General features: G+C 37.0%; 1 protein-coding gene across 2 annotated transcripts in view; it reads right to left on the reverse strand.

Moving 5' to 3' along the window:
- OLFM3 (olfactomedin 3) overlaps positions 1–26,319 on the reverse strand; it is a 191,728-nt gene that overhangs the window by 31,640 nt on the left and 133,769 nt on the right. Inside the window, exons 1-3 of one of the 2 annotated variants that reach the window (XM_006728169.3) lie at positions 16,657–16,804; positions 7,031–7,177; positions 840–995 (exon numbers count right to left, since the gene is read on the reverse strand). In XM_006728169.3, the coding sequence (XP_006728232.1) occupies positions 840–995; positions 7,031–7,177; positions 16,657–16,785 (432 nt within the window). In that variant the 5' untranslated portion in view covers positions 16,786–16,804. Of the gene's footprint in view, positions 1–839; positions 996–7,030; positions 7,178–16,656; positions 16,805–26,319 lie in introns of those variants that run through there. The other variant, XM_006728170.3, reaches the window with a different exon arrangement.

The following is a 26,319-nucleotide window of genomic DNA, read 5'->3' on the forward strand; positions in this document are numbered from 1 at the left end:
ATTTCTGCCAGATCAAAATGTGCTATGTGGAGATCCTATCACATGTCCCTGACTAGCTCTGTGTCCATCATCATTATGTGTGAAAAGCACTTCTGATGCTTAAATTCAGGCCCATTCCCTTATCATCAGCAGTGACTTTCACTAGAGAAGGGAAGGAAAAAAGAAACTATTATGCTTATAAAACCACAGTATGTTTTATAAACTATGTGCTATCGCTTTGGAGGCAGATTATTTCTTTTTAATAGAGGCTCAAGTGGTATTATCATAGTCAGATTTTTAAAAATATGGCACTGTCATACATAGGTACTAAACATCCACATAGCATGCTTAAAAGCACTATTTCTCCATTTTCAGTGTTTCTGGATAATAGCCAAAAACAACTTAAAGTCTAAGAAAAGATTTGGTATCAAATTATGAAACATCCATCTTTTTATTTTTGTATGCTATTATTAATGGTATTATTGCCTCTTTTAATAATAAATATTCTCTATATGTCTCTTGATATTAGCAGGGCATAAAGTCATCAGAACAAACTTTGATAAATTTAATTATTAATTTTCCTTGAGATTTCCCCTTGTCTTAGATATTGAATTGCCTGTAAATATATCCAGAAACTCCACCAAGCTCTAGGAGGATTAGGCTCTTTTTATAGCAAGTCTGCTATGCATTCCTACCAGCTAATGGTCAGTTTCAGTGGAGAGATGATTGACATCCCCAGTGAGTCTTTAACCTTGCTCGTATGGGCCAATGCACAGTTATTTCTAGCTGATTGCCATGCTGGCTGTCCATTACACTCAGTGTCTGATTTGGATTGACAATATTGCAGAAGTCAAACCTACTTGAAAATGCTTGGTCATTAGTGTCTTCCGATCATCTTCAATCTGCCGAAACTTGGCTTTCAGCCCTTTCATTTGGGTTTCCATTTTTAGAACATATTGGAAATCTCTCTGAGTTCTCAAGTTTAAGACTTCAATAGACTGGGACATGTTCTGAACCTGTTAAATAAGAACATTGGCTATACGTTATTTTCTGTGTACAGGAGCATGCAATCACTACTGAAGTAGCAAAAATGACATTAACATAAAGAACTGCCAAATATCAAATCCATATTTGCAGCCCCACACGATATGTTTTCAGAGAACAATTCTTTGTGATAAACAATCAAAAAATTCAGCGAAGGAAAATTAAACCTAGGTGGGAAATAATAAAATTTGACATTTAGCATTAGAGATAAATAAATATAAATAAGAGTTTAATAAATCAGAAAAGTAAATTTTAAAAACAGAAATTTCATTCCAGGGGTTTGTAGGCTTATAATGCCCCAAGCTGTTGAATGTTAAAATGAGTTGTTTCTGTAAGTACTAACTCTGATTTCTTCAAGATCGGGATGTTTAGCAATTGTGGATGGTAGTGACGTGTCCAACAGAATTAGAATGCATTCATGTCAGTACAGTTATTTCAACATCTTAAGTTCTCTCAGGGGTGAGACTGAATTGACCAAGATGCATGTGGCAATGCTGGGACACCCCCAAACATAGTGTTTAAGAGACCTGGAAAATGGCGCTGTATCAAGTGTTTGGTAGGTAGGCAGTAAACGCCGATTAAGCTGATGGTAACTTCTTAGGTTCCTAGGGCCCCAGGCTATGTAGAAGTAGGAAATAGGTGACTTATAAAACATTTAGAAATGGGAAAGAAAGGCTGCTCTAATTTTTTGTGGTAGCAAAAACCTAAAAATAAAGTGAAAATGTCTAATAGTTGGAGAGCTAGTAAATGAATTGGGGAATGGAGGACAAATACACTGTTCTAAAGGGTAAGCTAGGTTTCTGTACCTTGGTACTCAAAGTATTGTCTACAGAGCAACAAGTTTGGCATCACTTGGGAGCCTGTTAGAAATGCAGACTCTTGGGACCTACCCCAGAGCTACTGAGTCAGAATCTGCATTTAGAATCCCCGAGTGATCCCCGTGTTTATTAAATTTTGCTCAACATGGAGGAATTTCCATGAGAAAAGCAAGTGAAAGGAGCGAATGTAACAGCCTTTATATAATTTGATCTTTTATTCTAAATCAAATTCTCTGTGTGTGTGTGTATGTGTGTGTGTGTGTCTCTCTCTCTTACACACACATACCCATAAAAGAAAATGGGGCATATGAGCAAAAAATCATGGTGGAGAGAGGTATGTAAGGATTAGAAGAATACATACTGGGATGTTAGTTTTTTGGCAGGAGGTGAGATGTGGGTGAGAAGAGAAGTAACAAATATTCTAGAAAGGAGTCCCTGCTAAATAGAATATATGTAAATTTGCATAGAATTATGTTTTATTTGCATGAAATGAATACATGAAAGCACCAAAAAAACATTGTGGTGGAATTTCAAGTGAATTTTACTTCGTTTCATACATTTTTATGCATTATTCTTTTTATTTTTAAATACGCATTATTTATGTGTAAGTGAAAAGTTATTTTCATTGCAACAATTGTGAGTTACAAATAAGGAAGGAGTAATTTATTCAATTTTTGTCATCACATATGTCACAAAGCTCAGTGGACCAGTTATAAAGAGCCCATTGTTGGTGCATTCCTCAGAACTGGAACATTCCGAAAAGGCAGTGCGTTCTGCAACCTTGGCTTGCCTACTTCTACTTATTAAAGAAGGTTATATTTTCCTGTTTTGTTTTTCTTTTCCTGCTGTTTCACCCATAGTGCTGCCTTTTATGAATGCTATCTTTTCAGGTGTTATTATAGTCTAGCTTATATTAAAACTGATTGTGTATTGTGTGTGTTGGGTCGGAGCAAAGAAGCAGCTGCCCTTCTGTGAGCTCTGTGAGCTTCAAACCTGAATCTTATTAAAATCTTTTATTTCCAAGATCTTACACAGAACCAGGCACAGACTAATTGCTCAATAAATACCTATTAGGTAAAATTATCTTAGGCTTCCGATAGTACTAATAGGTAATTAGTCTTTTACTATTTTAAGGAAAGTTCCCTCCTTCTGTCACTGTTACACTATACCATTACATCACTCTCAAATATTTCTTAATTTACTATCATTCCTACTTAGGCAGCTTCATTTTTTTTTTTTTTTAATCTTTATTGCAGCACAAAATTACTGAGACAGCATTGAAAGATGGAGATGGTAAATGCATCTTGGATAAATTTGATGCTCTCAAAATAATTTTCAGCTCCATTATGGTTAAGCATGAATAAAGAAAAGCCATTTGTATTAAAGAAACTGTCTACACATTTGAATATAGCATTTGTCTCCGAAGATACCCATCATTGGCATGACCATATTTTCCTAGGAATTCCATGTACCTAGGCAGAGTCTGTACAGTTAGAAAATGATAGGCAAATGAGATATTCGGGATAGCCTCTCTTTTATTTCACCTCCGACTAACCCTATGGAGTTAATTTTCAACTTTATTTGTGTTGTGAGAAAATGCGCTGAGAGAGTTTTTGCTGAGGCTTGATTGTGACCATCTATATTGTAGAACTCTGCATAATTATAAGAGCTACCTTGGGGGTAATATATATATATATATTAAAGATTTTATTTATTTATTTGACAGAGAGAGAGACAGCAAGAGCAGGAACACAAGCAGGGGGAGTGGGAGAGGGAGAAGCAGGCCTCCCACGGAGCAGAGAGCCGGGTGCGGGGGTCGATCCCAGGACGCTGGGATCATGACCTGAGCCGAAGGCAGACGCTTAACGACTGAGCCACCCAGGTGCCCCTACCTTGGGGGTAATAGATAGAGGTAGAGCTGGGTAGTTGAAAAGGATTTGGCTTTGGTCTGTCTTTTGCTTTTCCTGCTAGCTATATCTGAGAATGTTTACTTTCCCACTGTTTACAGAGACCCCCTGAGTATGTTTCCTGACGATACCTGAGACTGGATTCCCACAGTTACACCTGTAAGAAGGAGACCCATCTGCTGTGGTTCCTCTTTTAGTCTGTTTATCTCTCATGTTCTACAGCTTAGTTTTTCATGTGTGTCCCTGTGTTTAGACCCTCTCTACATCATCTGGCAAGCTCACTGTCTCCCTGATAATTTTTTAAACTATTTATCTTGGTTCTTTGTATAAATAAAATGTCTGAGGCCTTTCTGACCTTAAACACAAATTAACTTAGATTTTCACTGTAATTCATAATTATTGTGGAGGCTAACTTGGAAAAAACACAGCCTACAGTTCAATATGTTTGGAGAGTGTTGGCATTAACAAAACTAAACAGATTCTTTGCTGTAGGTCTTCACAGAACCTTTAGTATTGAAGTGTGCTGGTGTAGTGGAAATCATCAAGAGCGAAGTATCATGTACAGTGTTTCTTAAAATCATTTTATTGGGTGGATGTCACTGGCATCCTCTTCCAAAAATCACACTTTAGGAAATATTGTCCTAGACAATGCAGGACATCTTCAACTGTACAGAGAAGCTACACAGCTAACAGACATTTTTTAAGTGAACAGTTTTAGTTTGGGCGTATGAAGACCTGAAATATTGTGAAACCAATTCTTTAAATATTAAGTAATATAGATACTGATTAAAAATGTCTGACAGTACATCAGTTAAGTGTGGGTACCACTGGTGACATTCTGGTTGATACTAGCATGATGCTGAGAAAATGCCAAGCTTATCTGGTAAAGCCCCACAGCCTACTGGTTGAGTGACATTGGTAGGTTCTTCCACCTCAAAGAGCAGTTTCTTTTTATGTACACTTAGAAGGGCAGGACCTCAGCTGTGAGGAGTGAATGGACAGGGTACAGATATGATGACATATGGGACATACTGTTATCAGCATTATTCTTCTTAAAAATATTTCCTTATTATACGACTAAGTCAATTCTTTGGTTGATAGTGAATGGGCTGCTTAAACTCATGCTCCTGTTTTTACATCTGGTGCCCGTAGGTAGACGGGAAGCTATAGAGAAGTCAGGAAGGAACTGGCTCAGTCTGAGTAAGGAGTGCTTGTTTCACAGGGCTTTTCTTTGGGTCAGTGCAGCAAACTAGTGCTACTTCCTTCCTTCAAGCCACTCTGTGTACACAATTGACTATTCCTCTTGGCCTATTAATACTCTCCAGTGAGGAATTTAATACGCTTAACTTGTAGAGACCTAGATTCTGTTAATAAATTTTGTGGGTTTTTGGGTCACTGAAATATGATGGTTTTTTTGAAAGTGTGATTTCCTAGAATTTCTTTAAAACATTAAACATGTTGCATATTAGATGGAGTGGTCATAGACATTTCAGTGATTGCTTTCAGCCAACCTCCTGGGTTGTATTTTTCTTTGCCTTATTCATCCTGCACTAATTACTGGTTTTATCATAGTTCTGGAATACATTTCACTTTGGACCTGTAGAGGGTATTATCCACTTCCTGACACTTTATTTGAATTTTTTGATTGATTTTTGAAGAAATGTCTGAATCTCTATAGAGGTGTGTATATGTAATGCTATACTGAAAAACAGTGACACAAATAAGATTATAGTGTTTAAGAATATGTTTCTCACCGTAGCTGATATAGAAAAAAGATGCTTTTGCACAGAAAAGAATATAGGAGCAGAAAGTCTGTAATTTGAGGAGAAATACAGTTTAATAGAAAAGAAAAAATTGGATTTAAAAAATTCAATCTTTTTACCAATGTAATTAATTTCCCTAGTAGCCAAACAATATGAAACTATGTATTTGGATTTTTTTTCATAGAAATAAAGAAAATCAAGATTGGTAAGCAATACCCAAGACAAATCACAGTTCATATGTCATGCTTTCTAATAGCTAAGAGGCACATTAGCTAGGGTCATTAACTTAAATGAAAATGACATTTGCTCTTGTCTGGGAGACAGATATTGAAGGAACAAGGGAAGATGGGATCTTATAAAAAGAGACTTAAGAAGAGAGAGCCAATAGATTGATGATATCTCTAAGGAGAGGGGGAGGAAAAACAGGACTAATCATTGTATAAAAACAAGAAAAAAACTTTCTTAAAATCTTAGCGCATCAATAGACTTCCAAGTAATGTACACAGAGGGAATTTATTTTCATTATATGGTAGTAGAAGGAAGTTATTGTTGCTCGGCTTGCAATTGCATAAAGTCAGCATGTCTCTATTAACAAATTTGATGCTTTCGTTTTCCTAGCTCTTCTTAATTTTCCGTAAAAAGTTCCTATTCACTGCCATCATTGTGTGAATGATCATGAAAATGATATTGCACAGAGTGAATTGTTGAGTATGGTGTCCTCTAAAAGCACATACTACCTTATTTATCTTATTATCCCTGAAGGTATTTAAAATTCCAACATGTTGCCATCCTTCCATCAGTCTGGCCACCCAGCTGTCCTACTATATTCAGAGCCCAACACAGTGAAATTCTGAACAAGAATAATTGAAAGAACCATTCATTGTTTTTTTTTTTCTCAAACTAAACATAAATAACCTTTCATGAGCTGACTTCTTTCTGTAAAAAAGAATAAATCAAGGGCATTCTGCATTTGATTGTTATGGATCTGGCTTAAGTAAATTATATGGAGAAAATGCTATTGAATGAAATTGAAGAGCTTAATGTTCAGGAAGGACTTAGAGAATGATGATAAATACTTGAAATTACTCATTATCTGTTCAGAAAGCTTGCATATTGCATTCCATTATTTTAATTTCCTTGCAAGGTTGTTAATGGGATTCAAATGCATGAGCTCAAAGAGCCTAGTGTGATCCTGGGAGTTGAGGATAAATTTCTGGCATAGGAGTAAGACTGCTTGCCTTTTTTTTTTCTTAAGGATAGACCAACTGGATATTAAGATACATGATAACCAGTCTTAAGAAGGTAAGATTGAGAAAAGTAAAAAGTAATATAAGTAGAACAGTAGAGCAGGAAGCTTGAGGTACTCCTTTTCAGGAAGGGGAAAAAAAAAAGTTTATTTGAGAAGGGGGACAAAAATTGGAAGGACCTTCCTCACCATTGCCTGCTTTCCCACATTTCCTTTTCAAGGAATGGTAGATTAAAAAAAAAAAAAAAGTTCACGGAGGATGGGGATACCTACCTTTTCCAGAAGCTGGCGAAGCTGCCTGCTTTTGGCATCCCGGGAACACAAGTTTTGTTCTGGAGCCACCACTGTGCATATGCATCGTCCATCGGGATCCTGTGCTGAACTGTAGACTTGCCACCCTTCTTTGGGACTAATCTGAGTCTGAGGAAACCAATGGCAAACACACAACAGAGACCTCCATTACAGGATAAAGAGAATGTGGGTTTGTAACATTTTAAGCAAAACATCTTTTTTTGATAATTAAAGTTTCTGTTTTTATTCTTTAAAGTTAGAAAGAGATTAAATAACTTCTATAGGTAGCCTAGCTTCATTCAGTTACACCTTCTTTATCAGTCCCCCAGAAGGAGAATTTTTCTTTCTATACGCTCATATTATTAACTACTTATTGACCCTACAGCACTCCCTAATGCTTTTTGTCATATTTGGACATTTTAGTGCAACTTTAGAAGCATCTGATAACCACTGAATCACATATCACTAGTCTTTCTACATAAGATCTGTTACCTTGTCTTTCTCAACAGTAAGTGGTAGTTAGTAGTATATATATATATATATATTTATCTGATTATTATTCATGTGTGATATTCTGAAGCAAAGCCCTATCTTAAGGGCCTTCCTGTGTATTGAAGGGGCAGTTATTAATAAAGCTAGAAAAGTAGCATATAAGAATATAGGGTAAAAAGAATTAGATCAGTATGGTTTTGCAAAGGAAGCAGAGTCCCAGAGAGGTTAAGGAGAGTATTTTGACATAGTCCGCCAAATTCATCTCCTCAAATTACTTCTGTGCACTTAATCACCACCCTACCTCTCTAGAACGCTAGCTTAAAGTGGCTTTCCTATCTATGAAGGAGGCAGCTTAAAGTCAGCCTCCTATATCTTCCTATAGGAAACTTCTTTCCAACCAAATTGGTCTGTGTCCTGAAAGGATGCCACCTTGATTCATATCTTTGTATGTTATTCATTTTGTTTCTCCTGCTTGGAATACCTGTTTTATAAACCTTCGGTTTACTAAGCCGTTATGGTTTCTACTTCTTCTGAAAGATTGTCTGTATTATTCATTAGGCATTTAATGTGTATTGTCTAGTGTTCTATTTGCCTTTCATATGTCTTATTTCAACACTTAGTTTATATCCAACTACTAGATAGTTCCTGTCATATCAAGTACATTCTATCAGGTACAAAGATAAGTACCCTCATCTTTTATCTAGTTACTTTGCAGAAAAAACTGTGCTTTAAACGTATACTCTCCATTGTACAAACAGAAGTCACTGCGGATGACATGATATACTGCCCAGAGAAGCCCTCATTCATTCCTCCAGCTGCTGCGATTATCAGTAGCTTGACTCTCCATTGGGTTTCTCCTTGGGGATTGCCTAGGCTGAAGAATGCAGCCTGTTCAAGGTCAGGCCCTATTCCAAGGGACACATCACATGCATTGACTTTGATGATGCAGCAGTACAAAGAAGCACCCTAAGAAGCAGGAATTATTATTTCCATTTCACAGAAGAGGAAATTGCCTGGGAACGCTCAGCTTGGATGTAGTAGAGCTCGTATGAAACCAGGCAGTATGCTCCAGAGCAGCTGTCAAATGGAAATATAATAATTTTAACTTTTCTAATAGGCTTGAAAAAGGAAAAAGAAATAATCTTAATGTATTTTATTTAACTCAGTATATCCAAAATATTTCAACATGTAATCAATATAAAAATTATTCATGAGATACTTTACATTATTTTTCCTCTTTTTTTGTACTGTCTTTGAAACTGTGCATTTTATACTTACGACTTACCTCAATTTAGATTAGCCACATCTCAAATGCTCAATAGCTACATGTGGCCTCCTTATTGGACAGTGCAGCTCTAGAGCCCTGCTTTTAATTACAATGCCATATCAGTCTGATGTTGAACAGCCAGATAATTGTTTTTAAAGGTCAGTCATGTATACTGAAAAAACTTCCTAACAGATGTTACATAGACAAACCATCCAATTTGATCTGAATTTGTTTTTCCTGTGGAAATATCACATAAATCAGTGGGCCTCTTTCTAGCTAAGTTCTGGCTTACTTCTATAGCTAGGATCGGAAATTCATCAGCCTTTCTATGGTTTCCAGGGATTCAGCAGGTAGGTATTTCTTGTATGATCAGGAGAAGAGGGAGATGAATTTAGTCTAGAAAATAAGGTATTTAATGAATCAGATTGGAGGGTCAAGGCTGAGGAAGAGTGAGAGAAGGGCTAAGGGTTGGGAACTGAGATGCTGTTAGGAACCAGGAGGCGAAGAGAGGCCAGCAGAGGATTGTCTTGCAAAATGCCCAGTGTTACTGGACTCAGCTGCTGTTTGCCTATAGACCTGGAGTGTTTTGCCAGGTTAAAAGCAGACTCTTTAAAGAACTAATGCAGGCTGACTTCCCTCTCCACAGATCTGCTATCGCCTGTGAGATCTTCTGTCGCTAGAATTCACAGTGGATACTGATGCAGTTTCCTACCTATCCTGTCCCAGGTCCCAGATCACTGCATACCATCAACCAACACACAGTTCTTTTTCTTTTCAAGGGCTTCAGCAATAATCACTAGAGGGAGCTGATAGGCATTCTGACAACAATCATGAACAAATATCAGAGAAGCTATAAGTTATAAACTCAAGAAACTCTTGAAGATGTCATAGTCCTTGTCCTTGATCTATAATGAGAAGCAAATGGTGCCAGTGCTCTTTTTAATCTACCTTTTCAGATAATTCATGGAGGCTTCCTATGCTGCCTTTTATTTCTGAAGCATTGGATTCATTATTATTCCTTTCTTTTTCATTCTCTCATCCCTTCTAGCATTTATGCCTGAATACCCAGTTAGGATAGAAAGATGTACTTAAAATTATATATTATTAGAGTCAACATCTTTTTTATTTTTTTAAATGTTTTATTTATTTATTTGACAGAGAGAGAGAGATGGCGAGAGAGGGAACACAAGCAGGGGGAGTGGGAAAGGGAGAAGCAGGCTTCCCGCTGAGCAGGGAACCTGATGCAGGGCTTGATCCCAAGACCCTGGGATCATGACCTGAGCCGAAGGCAGACGCTTAACGACTGAGCCACCCCTGCGTGCCTTAGAGTCAGATAGCATCTTAAAGATTATTGTGTTACCCTTTTTGTATTAAAGAAGAAAAATGCAGAGATCACAGAATGGAGATAGGAATGGTTTAGCAGAGTAGTTTCAGTGATACAATTAGAGGTTTAAACTAAGTAACAGTATGAGGCTTAAATATCTAGACATAGGTCCTGTAGTTTCAGTTAGACCTCACCTAACATTGGACACAAATCTCCAGTATGTTAGAAAATTAAATCTTGTCACTAGGATAAATTTAGCTTTTGGATAAAGGAGCTCAGGTCACCCAATTATAATATTAAAATATCTTTAACAGCAGTGCAAACACTGATAATTAAACCTGGCAGCATTAATATTGGTGTTCACTCCCAAGTGTTTGGCCAACTAGTGAGGAGCTTATCATGACAGGGCAAGGTGTCAGTTGCTCTCTAGAATGACGGAAACAGGAAAGGTGAATACGGTTTGATGTTCATTTAGCATTCTCCCTCAAGTGTCAGCTTAATAAAAGTAGACTCCAGCCTTGTTTGTACTTCCAGTTGTCTTCTTGTAAGAATCATTGAAAAGAGCCGTGACCTTATCTACTACAGAGTTAGTTTGAATGATCTCAACTATAACAAGTTACCTCTTGGGCAAGAAAAAGGTAACTCAAAAGAGAAAAATGCTGATATAAAAGATGAGTGCCTGACAGTCCTGTGGGTTTTGATAGAGACCTCTTTGTCAGGATCAGTGATAAATAAAAGAAGCTTTATGAGCATCTCTAGTGCTCTCTTTTAGGGTATCTATAACTGGCATTGAAAAGAGGGTCAAAATAAAACCAACTAAGACCTCAGGTGGAAGGAAATATTTAGACAATTTTTGGATACCAATGAAAAAAGACCTGCCATTTTAACTTACAAGAGCAATTATTCAGGTGTCTGTAGAACTCAAAGTAATAGCAAACATTTATGGAGCTCTAGCCATTACTTGGCAGTTCGCATGTACTATTGCCTTTGAATATCACACTAACCTTATGGACGAGGTTATGTTATTCTACCCATTTTATAGATGAGGGAAGTGAGACTTAAAGACCGTAAGGAACTTGCACAAGGTCATGCAGGGGGTAGTCAGGAGAGCTGGGATTTGTGGTTTGATGTCAGAGTCTGAGAGTTTAACCACTACATTGCACCACCAGTTATCTGAAATTGCCTTTTATAAATGCTAAAGATAACCCTGAAAGCATTTTGGGAACTGCTGTGAAGGCCAGTACTTGGACCCAGAGGGTGCATGTGGTTTATTACTATCCAAAGCATTGCTAATCATAGTGGTTACTGATTCAGTTCTCTTTGAACCTTTTGTGTTAATTAGAAGAACTAAATGAACTATTTAGCAGTTTTTAATATTGCAGAACTCATGAAATATTTAAGAATGCTCTAAATAGGAGAATTAAAATGATAATTTTAACAATTAGATTTCAAGTCTGGATTCTTTCCTTATAATTTAATTACCAAGCTATGCTTTGGTAGCTACTGTGTGAGAGTTTTCCCAAAACTCCAGCGGCTTTGTACCAGAAAAGAAAGATACCGAGGTAAGAGTAAAAATAAATAAAAATATCTTGCATTTCAGTTTGTTTTTCTGTTTATAAAATCCCACCCTTTGTATTAATCTCATTTTTTTTGAAACAACTACCCTTCCTTTGACATAGACATTATCTTAGTTATGAGGAAATTGAAAATCAACATAAGCAATTTTTTTCAAGTCATCCATTTAGTAAATGTCGTGTATAGGACCTTAGACCCAGTTTTCTTCAACTGTCAGCCCAGAGTCTTTACTCCCATCCTCTGCAGATAAATGCGGACAGATAGTCTATGTCCACTCACCAATAGCCAAAAGTTTTCTTTGGAGGAAGTGCACGCAGGCAGATGGAGGGCATTATCTAAACAGTATGGAAATAAGTAGCGATTGGTACCCCAGAGGAGCTGTTAGCAGTAAAGACTCAGCAAGACAACTGGATGTTCCTGTGGTGGGCTCTGCAATCATTTATCAGGGCCCAGGTGGAGAGGCGGGCGAAGGACAGACTTCTGATCCTTCCAAGGGAACCGGATCAGCTAGTTGAACGTTGCTAGGTCTTATGTTTTATCTCGAGTTTCTAGGCATTTCATAGAAGTACAGACTGAGGCAAAAAAGAATAAGGAATCTACATGTTGGAAGTGGTGTACAAGGTATACAAAATAAAGCAGAGAAAAATCCATTTATTAGCCCCTATTTGATTTAGAGTGGAGATACCTAACTGATGATGAAACCCCTTATAAATTTTTTGTCTGAGGACATGTTTGGTCTCAGAGTGAAATGTGGTTTAGCATGCTAATGGCTCTAGTTGTGAAGAGAGGAGAAATGTGAGGAAAGGAATGGGAGAGATGTTGACAGACCATGCTGAACGAAGTTGTGTTCCAGAGGATGTGTTACTAAAGATGTCACTGCATAACAGTTTTCTTCCTATTTCTTATGAGACTAGTTGGAACTGAAATAAATGCATATTTTCACTCAGGAAAGCCTCAAGGCTCTAAGAAAAACGACTATTAAAACAACAACAACAACAAAAACAAATGACAAACAACCAAAGATCTAAGATTTAGGTTGGTTGAACAGCTGTATTCATGTTCTGGAAATCACAAAGATTTAGAGTTGGGAAAGACTCAGAGGTCAGACCTGGTCCTGTGTCTTTCCACTCAGTCACGCTTCTGTCTATTCTTGTGTTCCCACTCGAACTCTGCATGATAAGAATTTCACTGCCTCATAGGCAGCGCCTTCCACTGGTGGAAAGCTGAGGGGCTTGATCTGAGCTTCTGTCTTTGTAATTTTCCTCTTTTGGCCCTACTTCTGCTTTAAGTACTTAAACAGGAATACAGCTACTCTTGTTCACTTTTCTTCTCTAAAAAGGCAATTATCACTTTCTCTGTGGCTCTCAAGATTTGCAGTTATTTTTCTCATCCATCTCCCACTCCTTAATTTGTTTAGTTGCCCTTTCACAAAAAGGGATATTGCCTAAGGATTTGAGGAAGAAAAACTGTAAAACACAGAAGTCAGGTGTCTTCATGCAGACTGAAAAAAAGTTGGTGAGTTGAGAATAGAAATTTAGAAAGTATGGAGAGTTTGTGTCAGGGTATTCTACTCATTTTACAGAACTTAAAACTGACTAACTCAGTGAAGAAGTTATTTATGAGGAGAAGTCAGATAGATGTTTGAAACTGTAGCAAAACAAATCACTTATGCCCACAGGTTCCCTTTGAGGCCTCTTCCCACCACAGCAGTCGGGCTGACTGGGAACAGCTGGTGTCTGCTGAACGTCCTCTGCTTATTTAATTGCTCTTTTCCAGGTTCTTCCTGGTGTGGAGTCCACAGCGTGGGGGATTTCTCAGAAGCTCAGCCTCAAGGGGCAGTTACCCTGTGTCAGAGAGAAGTGCCAGAGGGAGTCTGAGCGTTCTGAGAGCCAAGGCTTCACCTCTGCAGACACCAGCTTCTCCAAAGGCTGATGGGCCCAGTGATAAATTGGAAAGAAAAAAGAAAGGAAAGAAGAAAGAAAATAGGGCCAAAGAGGAGAGTAAAGAAATGTTTCTAGATTTTAACAAAAACGAGAGGGAGCATAGTCCCCTAATAAGGAGTTGTATTTAACTGCTTACTAACAAAAATATCCTGGAAATTTAAAAACCTCTTTCAGCTTTTGAGACAATCAAATGCACACTGCCTATTTCAGAGACACTTGCTATAAACAGATTTAATTGCATTTAATCATTGAAACTCTTTTTTTTTTTTCCAGGTTACTTGAAACTACCCTTCTAAAGAAAGACTTCGTATTTGTGTAAATCTGTACTTTTTGCCATCTGCACATCCCATAAACACTCATAAAACAAATTTTAAGACCTACTCTTTTTTTGTTGTTTGTTTTTGATGTTTACACAATTGCAGGCTCATCCCATTCATACTGTCTAAAGTGAGGACATACAGCAAGAATGTTAAAAAGGGCAGGATATCCTAACTAAATCTACTAGGAAGGGCACTCTTAACCCTTCCATTGAAGGGAAGTGGAGTCCAGGGTGATAGGAAACCATCTGATCAGGGCAAAACGAACCTACTGTGGCACCAGGGCCAGACGGGGTAAGGACTAGTAAGGGATGAGACCACTCCTCTGATCAGGACTGTGGTCAGGTGATTTTCTTCTTTCCTTGGCTCTCTCATTCACCAGCTGTTTAGTCACTTACACATTTTGGGTCATTCCTCCCACTTGCAGCATGAGGAGGTTGGATTAGATCATTCATATTTCCATTTGAGCTCGAGTGCTAGAAGGTTTCTCTGGAGGAATCTTGCCTAGGGCAAGGGGTTGATTGTGTGGGGAGGGAGCAGATGGTGGAGGCCCGATAAATGCCCCCCCATCATTTATTATTTGACCCATGATCTGTTTTACAGATTGGATTTCCACTTCAAGTTTCACTCAACAAATATTTATTCATTGTGTATTACATAAGATTTAATTTGGGGGGTGTAAAAAAGGCACCACTGCCAAAAATAGTGTGAAGATAACTGGCCTGGATGGTTTCAGAAATCCTTTCCACCATTAACATTTTATGATCTTAATCTAGGAAATACAGATTCATTCATTTTTCACTGTGGGAATCATAAGGTATGAGTAATTATCTTGAATAATTAAGGTAGGGAAATGTCATAGCCATTGTTCTTCTGTAAAGTATGCCACTTTTGTAAAACATTAAAAAAAAAAAAAAAAAAAAAAGCTTTTGCAAGCTGGTTTCTCCTTTCTAGTGAAGAACACCATAGTGTAAACTTCCCTGAGGTTTTTTTTGTCACCCAAAGGAGGATTTGGCTGTATCAGAACCTTCACAGACCATAGCAATGCTTTATATTTTTCAACCAACAGATTACTAATCAGGAAGTAAAGAAAATGAATTTACTTTAACCTTATAAGATAACTAGAAGTCCTAAAAGGATCATGCATACTTTTGGAAATTTGATTCTCCTCCATCAGCAACAATAGGAAATAAGAAAACCAATGTCTACATACACAAAAAAATACACATATCAGAACCAAGCTATGAAGTTTGGAGTATAACTCATTCATGAATTTCTTAGTTTAGATTCATTTTCTGAAAGAGTTAATTCAGCAACTAAGTTGTTGAGAACTATCAGGTTCTTGAACATTGAGAAAATTTGGCTCAGTGTATATTAATGTAAATTGATTTGATTTGATAATTGTTTACTGATGACATATCATGCTTTCTTTATAGCTAGAAATCTCTTTTACATCCCTCTTGCCATAAATACATCATGCAGGTAAGGAGGGGAATTTCAACCGTAGGCGATTTAAGGTGACTTAAATGACCTAAGGGAGATAAACATAAAAGTGGGTCAAAGTGTGCTTCACATGTGCTCTGCCCACGCCCTAAGCACTGGCTGAATCTAGCAAATTATGTAATTAATTTGATTTGGCTCTATTCAGTTAATTACACATTGATAGATTAATTATTAGTAGTACCTGCAAATAAGTCTTGAAAATGGAAGGTTGCTTTTCTTTTAGTATCGGACTTTTCGATCTACTGGCAAAATCCAGCGATAAAAAATAAAAGATAGGATAAAAAGGTAAGATAAAGATAAGGTAAAGAGCTCCAAATACTAATTCTTTCTGTATCTTTTTATCTGAGAGCAGGGAAATGATTTTTCGAGGATATTCCTTCTGTTTGAATTTGTAACTTTTGTCTGAAAAACCAGTAGTTTTCATTTTTATTTGAAAGGTTTTAGAGTATTGCTAACAAAACCATGGTTCAAACTACCAGAAAAGACTTCGTTATAATGTGGGAAGGGTTAAAAAGACATTAATTTTAGGTGAGTGAAGGCTATAGGAGCAAGACTTGTGATAGGAGAGTCTTTATAAGAAATTAAACAATTAAAGGGAGATGATTTATCAAGTAAGTTTTATATTGCTTATGTTTCTTAGCTCTCTTAAAGTCTTTTTGGCAGGCTTCAAATTGCTGAGGTTTTTTAATTTGTGTTTAAAAGAGGTTGGTTTCTCGGACTGAAGGCATTGCAAACAGTCCTAAGAATTGAATTCCAAGGAAGAACCTGCTATAGGAAAACTAGGTTAGACAGAATATACTCAATAGCATACTCTGTAGGAAAAATTACGGGAATTTTACAGACATTAAAAGAAGTAAAATGATAAAAAAACAAAACACATTTCTTAAAGAATCCTTCCAAACCTGAGGTTAATATAGTTAAGTTAAAGCTTATCAGTCTTAAGTATTTAACGAGTCAAGTATTTCCTTTCACAGCTAATTTCTCAGACAGTCCATTTATTTTTTGGTGTAGCTTTAAAGTGTTCACAAAGAAATATCCATGACCAAAGTTAGCCCATAAATATTGTATCACTGAAGCCGCCCTGTAAACAGAGAAGCAAAATCTCAGCCTTTGCAGTTTACAAAATCAAGCCCACTGGTTTAATGCACTTACTTCCCAAGATGGCCAAACCCACCGGAGTGACTTACTAGAGTATCTGGCGTCGACAGCCTCGTGGTGTTCAGTCCTACCAAGGATGGGAGAGTTTGGGACATCCAGTTTGAGATCATTGCCATGGTACTAAGCACAGCGCCAAGCTTCAGCAGTGGAGGACTCATCGCTGTGGAGCTAATGAGTTTTCATAGTGACTGATTAAGATCCCGGTGCTGGGCTAGCAGCGGGAGGCGTGACTGCAGCATGCCTCATCCACAGCATGAAAAGAGATCAACTTGCCCAGCTCTAATCGCTGGGGAAAGCTCACAGAACCTCTTTCCCCCACCCTCATGGGAAGTGCCTTGCTCTTCCTTTCCCTTCCTTTCCCAACACTTTGCTCGTTCATTAAAGGAAATATTCTTGATAGGGCTTGGTTGGTAATTATGAGAGCGAAGGTTGGAGGGAGAGGGAAAGTTGAGCTCTTCCTGCTCCCCTGTAGCCAGTTTCCATCAACAGAATCTATTTCCTCTGGGGTTTCTGTGAGTATAATCAGCTGCTCTTTATTGTTCATAAAAAAGACACCTTTAGATGGAGGTCTGCCAAAGTGCACATTTCAAACATCAAACTTAATACCTACAGATTTCTCCCAGCGTAGACAGAGTACTTTTAGGCAGAGCATGAAAACAAAGTTTGCAAAGAATTTCCAAGATGATCAGATATTGAGAGTAAGAGATTTTAAATTTTTTTTAACAGTAACCTAAAATTAACATTGTTGCTTCTAAAAAAAAAAAAAAGTCAAAGATTAATAGCTACTGCCTGTGGAGAACATTACCCTAGGTAACTTACTTGTGAATAGACAGAAAAGGCAGCCTTAGAGAAAAGCTTTTGTTATGGAAATTTCATGTTTCCAGTTTTGCTTTTAAGAATGAATGCTTCTTCAAAAAAAAAAAAAAAAAGAAGAGTGAATGCTTCCTAGTTGGTCAGACAAAAGACAAACTCCCTTAACTGTATTTTCACCTTGTGAAGAATGAGAGACCAATACCAGAATTCTGTCATGAGAAAACATGTGACTTATTAAAAAAGAGCACAGAACTTGGCTTTAGGGAGGCTGAGGGTCCAGTCCTTTTCTCCTCTGGTTAGTTGAGTGACTGGCCAGTGACTTAACATTCTTTGGCTTTCATTTTTCAGGTTTGGACTCCATGCTCTCCAAGGCCCCTTTCAGCTTTAAAATTCAATGATCTGTTTATTAGAGTTCCGTTGGCAAATGTGTATTTTGAATTTGGGACTTATGGATAGTATTATTATATTCTTTTTACAAATACTATGAATTGCCCATATCCAAATCTCAGGTCCCAAATGGAATAAATCAGAGGCCCTTGTCTTGTACAATATATGTGTTCTAAAATGAAAAAAAATGTAGAGAAGAAGACATGAAGGGAAATATGGCTGAATGAAAATTAAATGAAAAGGAACCTGTTATAAGAAGGAAACATACTATTTTGATTCCTTAGGAGAATTCTGGAATTGTTTGTAGCTTGAATTCTCAGCCAAAGATATATATATTTCATAAACAGTTTGGCAGGAGAAATAAAGGAAATGTCTTTAATAAAATTGAAAAAGATACATATTTATAGAGGTGTGTATGCCTTTTATTCTCAAAAAGAGCTTTAAGAGACTCCTCAGGTCTTTCTTGCTTCTATTACCTAGGAATTTAGGCTTTTTTTTTTTTTTCCCTCCAAATGATTTTAGTTGACTCTTATTTTTTTTTTTTTAACCACAGGCTTAGAAAACCTAATATTACTTATTTGTGTCTTTCAGAAATCATATGATGTGAGAGATCAATAAGGATAAAAGCACAATAGTTTATAAATTAAAGTTAGCCTTGAATAAGAGTATTCATAGAAAGGACTGTGAAATTTTGCATTAGTATTACAATGTGGCAATAACAAAAAGCAAAGTGGATTTACAAATCTAATTATTTGAAAAGTACACCTGGAACTTTACCTGATTTAGGAGGGGGAAGTGTCTTTTCAAGAGCTTAATTTCCAGAATTGAAAACTAATATACATGCAATTGCTAGATAATTTAAGATGCAACATGCAGCTGGTAATTATAGTTATTAATGAACTATCAGTCAACAAAATAATAGTATCTTTAGAAGAATATAGGATTGAATGTCAGGGGAACCAGTGCTCTTATTTGCAAATTAAAAAAAAAGAAGAGGGGCGCCTGGGTGGCTCAGTTGGTTAAGTGTCCAACTCTTGATTTCGACTCAGGTCATGATCTCGAGGTTGTGAAATCGAGCCCCTCATCGGGCTCAGTGCTGGGTGCAGAGTCTGCTTGTCCCTCTCCCTCTGCTCCTCCTCTCTCTCTCTCTCTCAAATGAATAAATAAATAAATCTTTAAAAAAAAAAGAAAAATGCATACTTTAAAAAGAAAGAAAAAAAGAAAAACAACACAAATGGAATGCTTGTAATTTCTCAGAGATTCAAGTAACTAAAGAATGGAAAGAGAACAGCAGTGAAAGTTTATAATTCAGTGGTGTTTATCAATAACATCAAATCTATAATGTGTTGTTTTTAGAATAGGTTTAAATGGCACACAATTGAAATAAAAAAGCTTAAATTATAATGATTATTAGCTGTGGGAAATAAAAATAGCTACTATTTGTAAAGAGCTAAATAGTTTGCTGTGCTCTCATAATCCAGTGAAGTGATTATCATTATAATTTCCATTTCAGAAGTTGAGTTCTAGTTTGCAGATGGGGGAGGTGATTATTCTATGTAGAAGTAACAACCTGTTTTCAGGGCAAGAAACCCTGTGGTTACAGAAGTTCCATAAGAATAGTGTGAATGGTGGTGATGGAGTAAGTAGCAAGAGATGAAGTTGGAAATACTGGCAGTGACCAGCTCCCAGACCTTCAGGGTCACCCAAAGATGTTCGGAAATTATCTTGTATGTAATTCAAGAATTTAGAGTAAAGCAGTGAAGTCATTAGTCATTGAGATTTATATCTCAAATTATTATTACTTTGGCGTTTTTGTGATAGAGGATAGATGGGTATTGCAGGAACAGCAAAGCAAATCCGAGACAAAAAGTTCACTTAAAGGCATGTTCTCCTAGTTCAGGCAAAAAAGGATGAGGTCCGGGACTAAGAAACTTCGTAAACTTCAAAAGGATGGATTCCATGAAGATTTGAGGTGAATTGATAGCACTTAGTGATTGAATAGATGTAAGAAGTGAGGGAGAGGAAGTTACATGGGTGAATTTCAGATTTGGGGTTTGGGTGGTGAATATTCATCAGGATAAGAAATACAATTGTCACATGCCAGTGAAGAGTCACCTATGGTAGAGGAAATCCCTGAATGGTAATGTACCATACATATGGAGTTCAGAAAAGAGTTAATTTCACTAGATCACAAGGGCCTAGTAAAAATAATGTGTCCTACATAGATGACAAAAGTGGTTAATTTAGCCACACACTGTCTTATTAAACTACCAATGATTTTATTTAGACTTTAAGATAATATCTAGATTTGACTACCTGTACATGATTACCTATATGTTTTTCTTGAAAAATAATAAGAAAAGTTCTATCACTAGAAAATAGTGAAAAAATTACTATAGTAATCTAACAGAAAACGTGACCTGACCACACACTTATTTTTTTTTTTAAATCTCAGTTAGGTCAATAACTATAAAACCCACAACAGTGCATTATTGCTCATGGACTGTTGAAAGATATTGATTAATGAATATATTCATTAGATTTTTTTTATGGTAGCCTGTCTTTTATTACCTAGAAAATGTTTCATGGTAAACCTATATGATAAATAATTAATAAGCAAATATTGACCAAGAAAAACTTACAGGTGATCTTATATAATACTGGCATATTCTGTCATTGGAATTTTTTCCACTTGATTTAGAGCACAAATGTTTAACAATGTTTTAAAGCTCAAAACACTTTCTAGTTTGGGGGCTATTTGTGTAGGAGGTATGTGTGGGTTTTTGGTGAACCCAGCTTAGGCAGTAAATACATGAAAAGCCCTGATGGCCACATAAAATATGATAGAAAACCAAAAAGTTTGACTTTAGGCAAAATGAGAGACTCATAGTACTTGTTCAATAATAAAAAATTTAAGAAGGAATAGGCTACTCATACTTTATTTTTGTAATTTAAAAAATTTAAACTTTGTGGATGGTTTGAGAAAGAGAAGAAAATGGCATATTAGATGTAGTTGTAAAGATACAACTGTAGGGAGTAAAGAAATGATTGATGAAGAAGGAGAAGGAGGAGGAGGGAGGAAAGAAGGGGGAGGGGGAGGAGAATCCGGGGAGGAGAGTAGTAATTGGGTAAAATACTGAAAGATGAATTGTATTGATTGGCTAAAAGAACAGTTAAACTAAAGTAACCTCTGGAAAAACAAAGTGGACTCCTGTTAGCAACTTAAGTAGGCAAAGTAGGAGGAGTGGCATAAAATTGAGGAAAACAGAGTGCTTGTGTTGAAATCACTTTGGTGAAGCTGTATTCCCTGGAGAGCGTGGTTTGTGAATGATTAGGTAAATAAACAGTTCCATTTATGAGTATCCCGTTTTCTCATCTGTAAAATAATGGATAAATGAATCAATGTGGAAGGACTGAATGAGAGAATATATTTAAAAGTGCCTGTAGCATGGCGGATGCTCCATAAATGGTAGCCTTATTTTTTGGTAAGAAATGGCATGATTGAGGCAGGGCCAGAAAATGTAGATCAGTTTAAGGAACATTAGGCCCTGAAAAGGTGGGAAGTTTGTCTTTTCAAGGGGTAATTGAGTTGGGCTTGGAGGATATGAGGACATTAATACAACTCTGCTATGCAACACAATGTCACTCTGGGTTTCTGGAACTAATAGTCCAACTCAAAGCAGAAAAAGGGACTAGTATTCATGCTTCCTCCTTCATTGAGAAGTCAGAGTAATTACTAGAAAATTTTCCGTAAGGTCCCACTACCATATCTACTTACCCACCTCACCTAAGCCCACATACACCACCTTTTCTCCTGTTGTTACAGATGAATTGTCTGTGTTCTAGGTAAGATTGATCCCTCCCCTTTGCACTAGGTCAATACCTTTCAGAGTATCATGCATAGGAATTACCTGAAAAGTTTGTTAAGACCTACAACCTCAGGGCGCCTGGGTGGCTCAGTTGGTTAAGCGACTGCCTTCAGCTCAGGTCATGATCCCAGGGTCCTAGGATCGAGTCCCACATCGGGCTCCCGGCTCAGCGGGGAGCCTGCTTCTCCCTCTGACCGTCTCCCCTCTCATGCTGTTTCTCTCCTGCTCACTCTCTAATAAATAAATAAATAAATAAATAAATAAATAATAAAAAAAAAATTGCTAAAAAAAAAAGACCTACAACCTTAGGTCCCACCCTTAGGTCTTATTTATTGGCTCTAACATCGGGTCAAATAATTTGCATTTCTGACAGTCTCCCAGTCATTTTTGGACCACCGTTTGAGTAGCCTGCCCTAGATCACATCCATCTGACCTATTCAAAGACAGCTCTCTTAATTCTTTCTGACATTGAGAAATCATCCCTCTTTAATGGATCACTCCCTTATATCTCTTATTTTACATTCAAACAGTACTTTCTTGATCCTACTTTATATCTATTTATTCCCCTATTTCTCACATCTTTATAGCATACATTCTTGAAAGAGATGTCTATACTCACCATCTTTAATTTATTTCTTTCTAATCAGGTTTTTGTCCACACTTCTCTACTCCACTGGTATTATTTTTATCAGAGCTACCGATGATCCCCACATTGCTAAATGATCCCACATCTTGTAGTCAAATCTCAGACCTCAACTTTCTTGACCTCTGAGCAGCATTCATTAGACTTTTACTTTCTCCTCCTTGAAGTAATTTCTTCACTTGGCTTCAAGGATATCACACTCAACCTAGTTTTCCTCCTACTTCCTGACCTATCTTTTTCAGTCTCTTTGTTGAATCTTCCTCATCTATATGCTAATGACTCCCAAATTCATTTCTTCCTAGCAGACCTCTCCTATCAATTCAGACCTGTATATCCAATTATCTACTTGACATCTCCACTGGGATGTTTAATAGACATCTTAAATTGAACATGTTAAAAAATGAGCTCCTTCCCCATCTCCAGCAGACAAAGCAAAACCAAAAAATAAATAAATAAATAAGTAAAATAAAATAAAACACATACATGCAGACATTCCTATAGTCTTCCCATTTCAAATCCATGGTTAAGTTGGTCAGACCAGAAAGTTAGGTTTCAAATTTAACTTTTTTTTTTCCCCCACATCTCTTATCAATTCCATCAGCATGTCTTCTAGTCTCTACTTTGAAAAATATATCCAGCATTTTACACCATATCACAGTGCCACCATGCTGCTCCAAGTCATCATCATCTCTCATTTAGTTTATTATAAAAGCTACCAGTTGTTGACCTTGTACTACTTCAGTCCATTTTTAACTTCCTGAACCAGAATGATTCTATTAAAATATGTCAGATTATGTTATCTCTCTGCTTAAAACTCTTTGATAGATCCTGTCTTGTGCATGGTAAAAGTCAAAATGTTGAACTGTAAGGTTATACATAATCTGGTTTCCTTTTATCTTTCTGATCTCATTCCTTACAACTCTTCTCTTTTTTCATGTCACTGGAGCTACTCTGCTCTCCTGGGCATTTTTCTCAGAGATACAAAATAATCTTCCAACTCAGGACCTTGGACTTGTTCTTCTCTGGTGGAATTTTAATCTCTTAAATCCTTTTTGTTTTATTTAAAAAATTACCTTCTCAAATTAAAAAGATAAAAAAATAAAAATAAATAAAAATAAAAACTTACCTTCTCATGAGGTCTTTGCTGATCATACCATCTCAGATTTCTACTCTTCTCATTTAGTTACTTCTACTGTCTTTTGATATTTACTTTTTTTCTCCTTAGAATTTATCACAAGTTAGCATCCCAGTATATTTTATTTATTCATCCTGTTTATTATTTGGCTTTTTTCCACTAGAAATTAAGCTTCATGAAGGTAGGACTGTTGCCCGTTTTGTTCACTGGGGTATTGTCAATGCTTAGGAGAGTGCCTAGAACATAGTAGGTTCCCAATAAATATTTATTAAATGAATGACTAAATGAATATGTTACTGTTTTCTTCCTGACTTGCCCTTGGTTTTAAAAGGAGATAATTTTCAGTGTGGAATTACAACAGAGCCTATTTTTTTGCAAAACGAATCAGTGTAATATACTGCATTTTGCATGTGTGTTTTTATGTGTGTGTAATGGATATATATATGTGAGTAAAATAATAGCGTAAAATATTGAAACATTATGCTTAAAGTTAAGCATGCTTTTTCTGTCCAGATTTCAGATTTAGAATGCAAGCACTTTTGGTCTAAGCCAGGAAATACTGTTTCTAACTCTTGTTATGTCTTCTCTTGATAAAGGGCTCAAATCACTGGAACCCAAAATAAATATGGAGGCAATTTTTTCTTCCTCTTGCCTTTGGCTAATAAAGTTTGTCTCTAATAACGTAGGGAAGGTGGAAGAGACTGCAGGCTATGGAAAGGATGATTTTAAACAAAATGAGTTAGAGAAGATAGAGACCTGAGTGTCCATTCACCCAACTCCCCTTCATTTGGCCCTTGGCAATCAATTAGGGACCACTTGTAGCTCCCAGAATTCAGTGCTTTGCTACTCTTGCCTTGAGCTTTCAGGGTTGTCTTAAAAGTGTTCACTAATGAAAGAGTGAATTTAGAGTGAAAAACATTAGCAAAGTTCTTTAAAGGAGGAATTTCTGTCTTTTCATCTTTGCCTTCATCTGCGAAGCCGACTGATGCTCTATAAGCCTGAGGGATCGTTGTTTGGCAGCTGTTGTTGCTACTTCAAAGGAGAAAAAATGGATGTGTGGGGGGAGGAATATATTCAGGGCAAACATGTTTTTTCCCCTGACTTTCTACTCAACATTGAAGAAGTGGGAAAATATAAATCCAGGATTAGACTAAAGGAAAGGAGGATGCAGTGTGGTGTGACAGAGAGACCCTCAGACTAAGGCAAGAGACTTAGATTTTGCATCAGCTTAGTCACTGTCTTGCTCTAGGTTCTTCAACTGGGAAATGAAGATATTAAACTGAATTTCCTGTGTAGCCCCTTACATAATTAAGTGCCATCCCTAAGAACTCAGCTTCTATCCCTGTAGTAACACAGACACCTCCTTATTCTCTGCTCTGACACTTCTAGCTAGCTCTGTGATCTCCCAGAGCCTTGATTTCCCTGTGTGTAAATTGGTGATAATAAGAGAACCTGATTCCTTAGGAATTTGTGAGGATAAAATAAACTACATATAAAGCATTTACTATAGGACCTGGTAAACAAGGAACTTTCAACTGATGTTAGTCATCATCTAGTGCAAAAGATAGTTATGTATGTTTTCTCCATCTTTGTGGAAGAAACAATAGAGATAAAAATTATTAGTGAGAAGTAGTGATGATCATCAAACTTTGTGGTGAATTACCAATATAGAGGCTTATCTTTAAGAGTTTTAAAAATGCAAAATAGGGCGCCTGGGTGGCTCAGCCGGTTAAGCGTCTGCCTTCGGCTCAGGTCATGATCCCAGGGTCCTGGGATCGAGTACCACATTGGGCTCCCTGCTCAGCAGGGAGCCTGCTTCTCTCCCTCTGCTGCTCCCCCTGCTTGTGTGCTCTCTCTCTCTGTCAAATAAATAAATAAAAATCTTTAAAAAAAATCAAAATGCAAAATATTTTTTGATTCATATGGTTGATTCATAGGGACTGACTGCTAACAGTATTCTAGAAAGGTTCTAAAACATGCCCATCCTACAGGCAGCCTTGAGGAGATGCCTGTGTAAGTCTGCCTGCCTGGCACTGTTCTAAGAACTTCACTTGTATGAACTTGTTTAATTCTCACAAAAATCCTATGAGGTTGATATTGTTACTAAAACCAGTTATAGATAAGAAACTGAGGCACCGAGATGTTAAATAAGCTAGCTGAGGTCACACAGTTAATAAATGGAAAGGCCAACATTTGAACCCAAAGGTCAAATTCTAAGTATGTTCTTGACTATTATGCAGATACACACACACATAATAGCAAATGCTGATGTCAAATTTCGTCTTTTAAAAAAATAATTGGTATTATTTAGGAGAAGCACCGAAGTTTAGTCATTGGCATGTCCTTGGTAAATGAGTTCTTTTTTTTTTTTTAAAGATTTTATTTATTTACCTGAGAGAGAGAATGGGAAAGAGAAAGAGCATGAGAGGGGGGAGGGTCAGAGGGAGAAGCAGACTCCCCGCTGAGCCGGGAGCCCGATGTGGGACTCGATCCCGGGACTCCAGAATCACAACCTGAGCCGAAGGCAGTTGCTTAACCAACTGAGCCACCCAGGCACCCGGTAAATGAATTTGTAAAGCTAAGCACACAAAAGGAAAATAACATGTCTTCACTTATTGAGTTTCTATTTAAGTGTGACAGAGCAAGGCTCTCACCAGGGAGACACTGACTCTCAGGTAAGTTGAACCCCTGCTTCATTTCACTGGAATCTATTTTCAGATTTTTAAAATTCACCTAAATCACCAGGGCTGACTAAAGTGTTAAATTATTGCCAAAAGCTTTTCTGGAAGAAATTGTTTAGGAAGAGAAATCTCAAAGAGGTTGAAAAATTGCCTGGTGATCAGAA

This window comes from Leptonychotes weddellii, chromosome 4, assembly GCF_054177405.1.
Source record: "Leptonychotes weddellii isolate Sample4059 chromosome 4, ASM5417740v2, whole genome shotgun sequence".
Taxonomy (NCBI): Eukaryota; Metazoa; Chordata; class Mammalia; order Carnivora; family Phocidae; genus Leptonychotes; species Leptonychotes weddellii.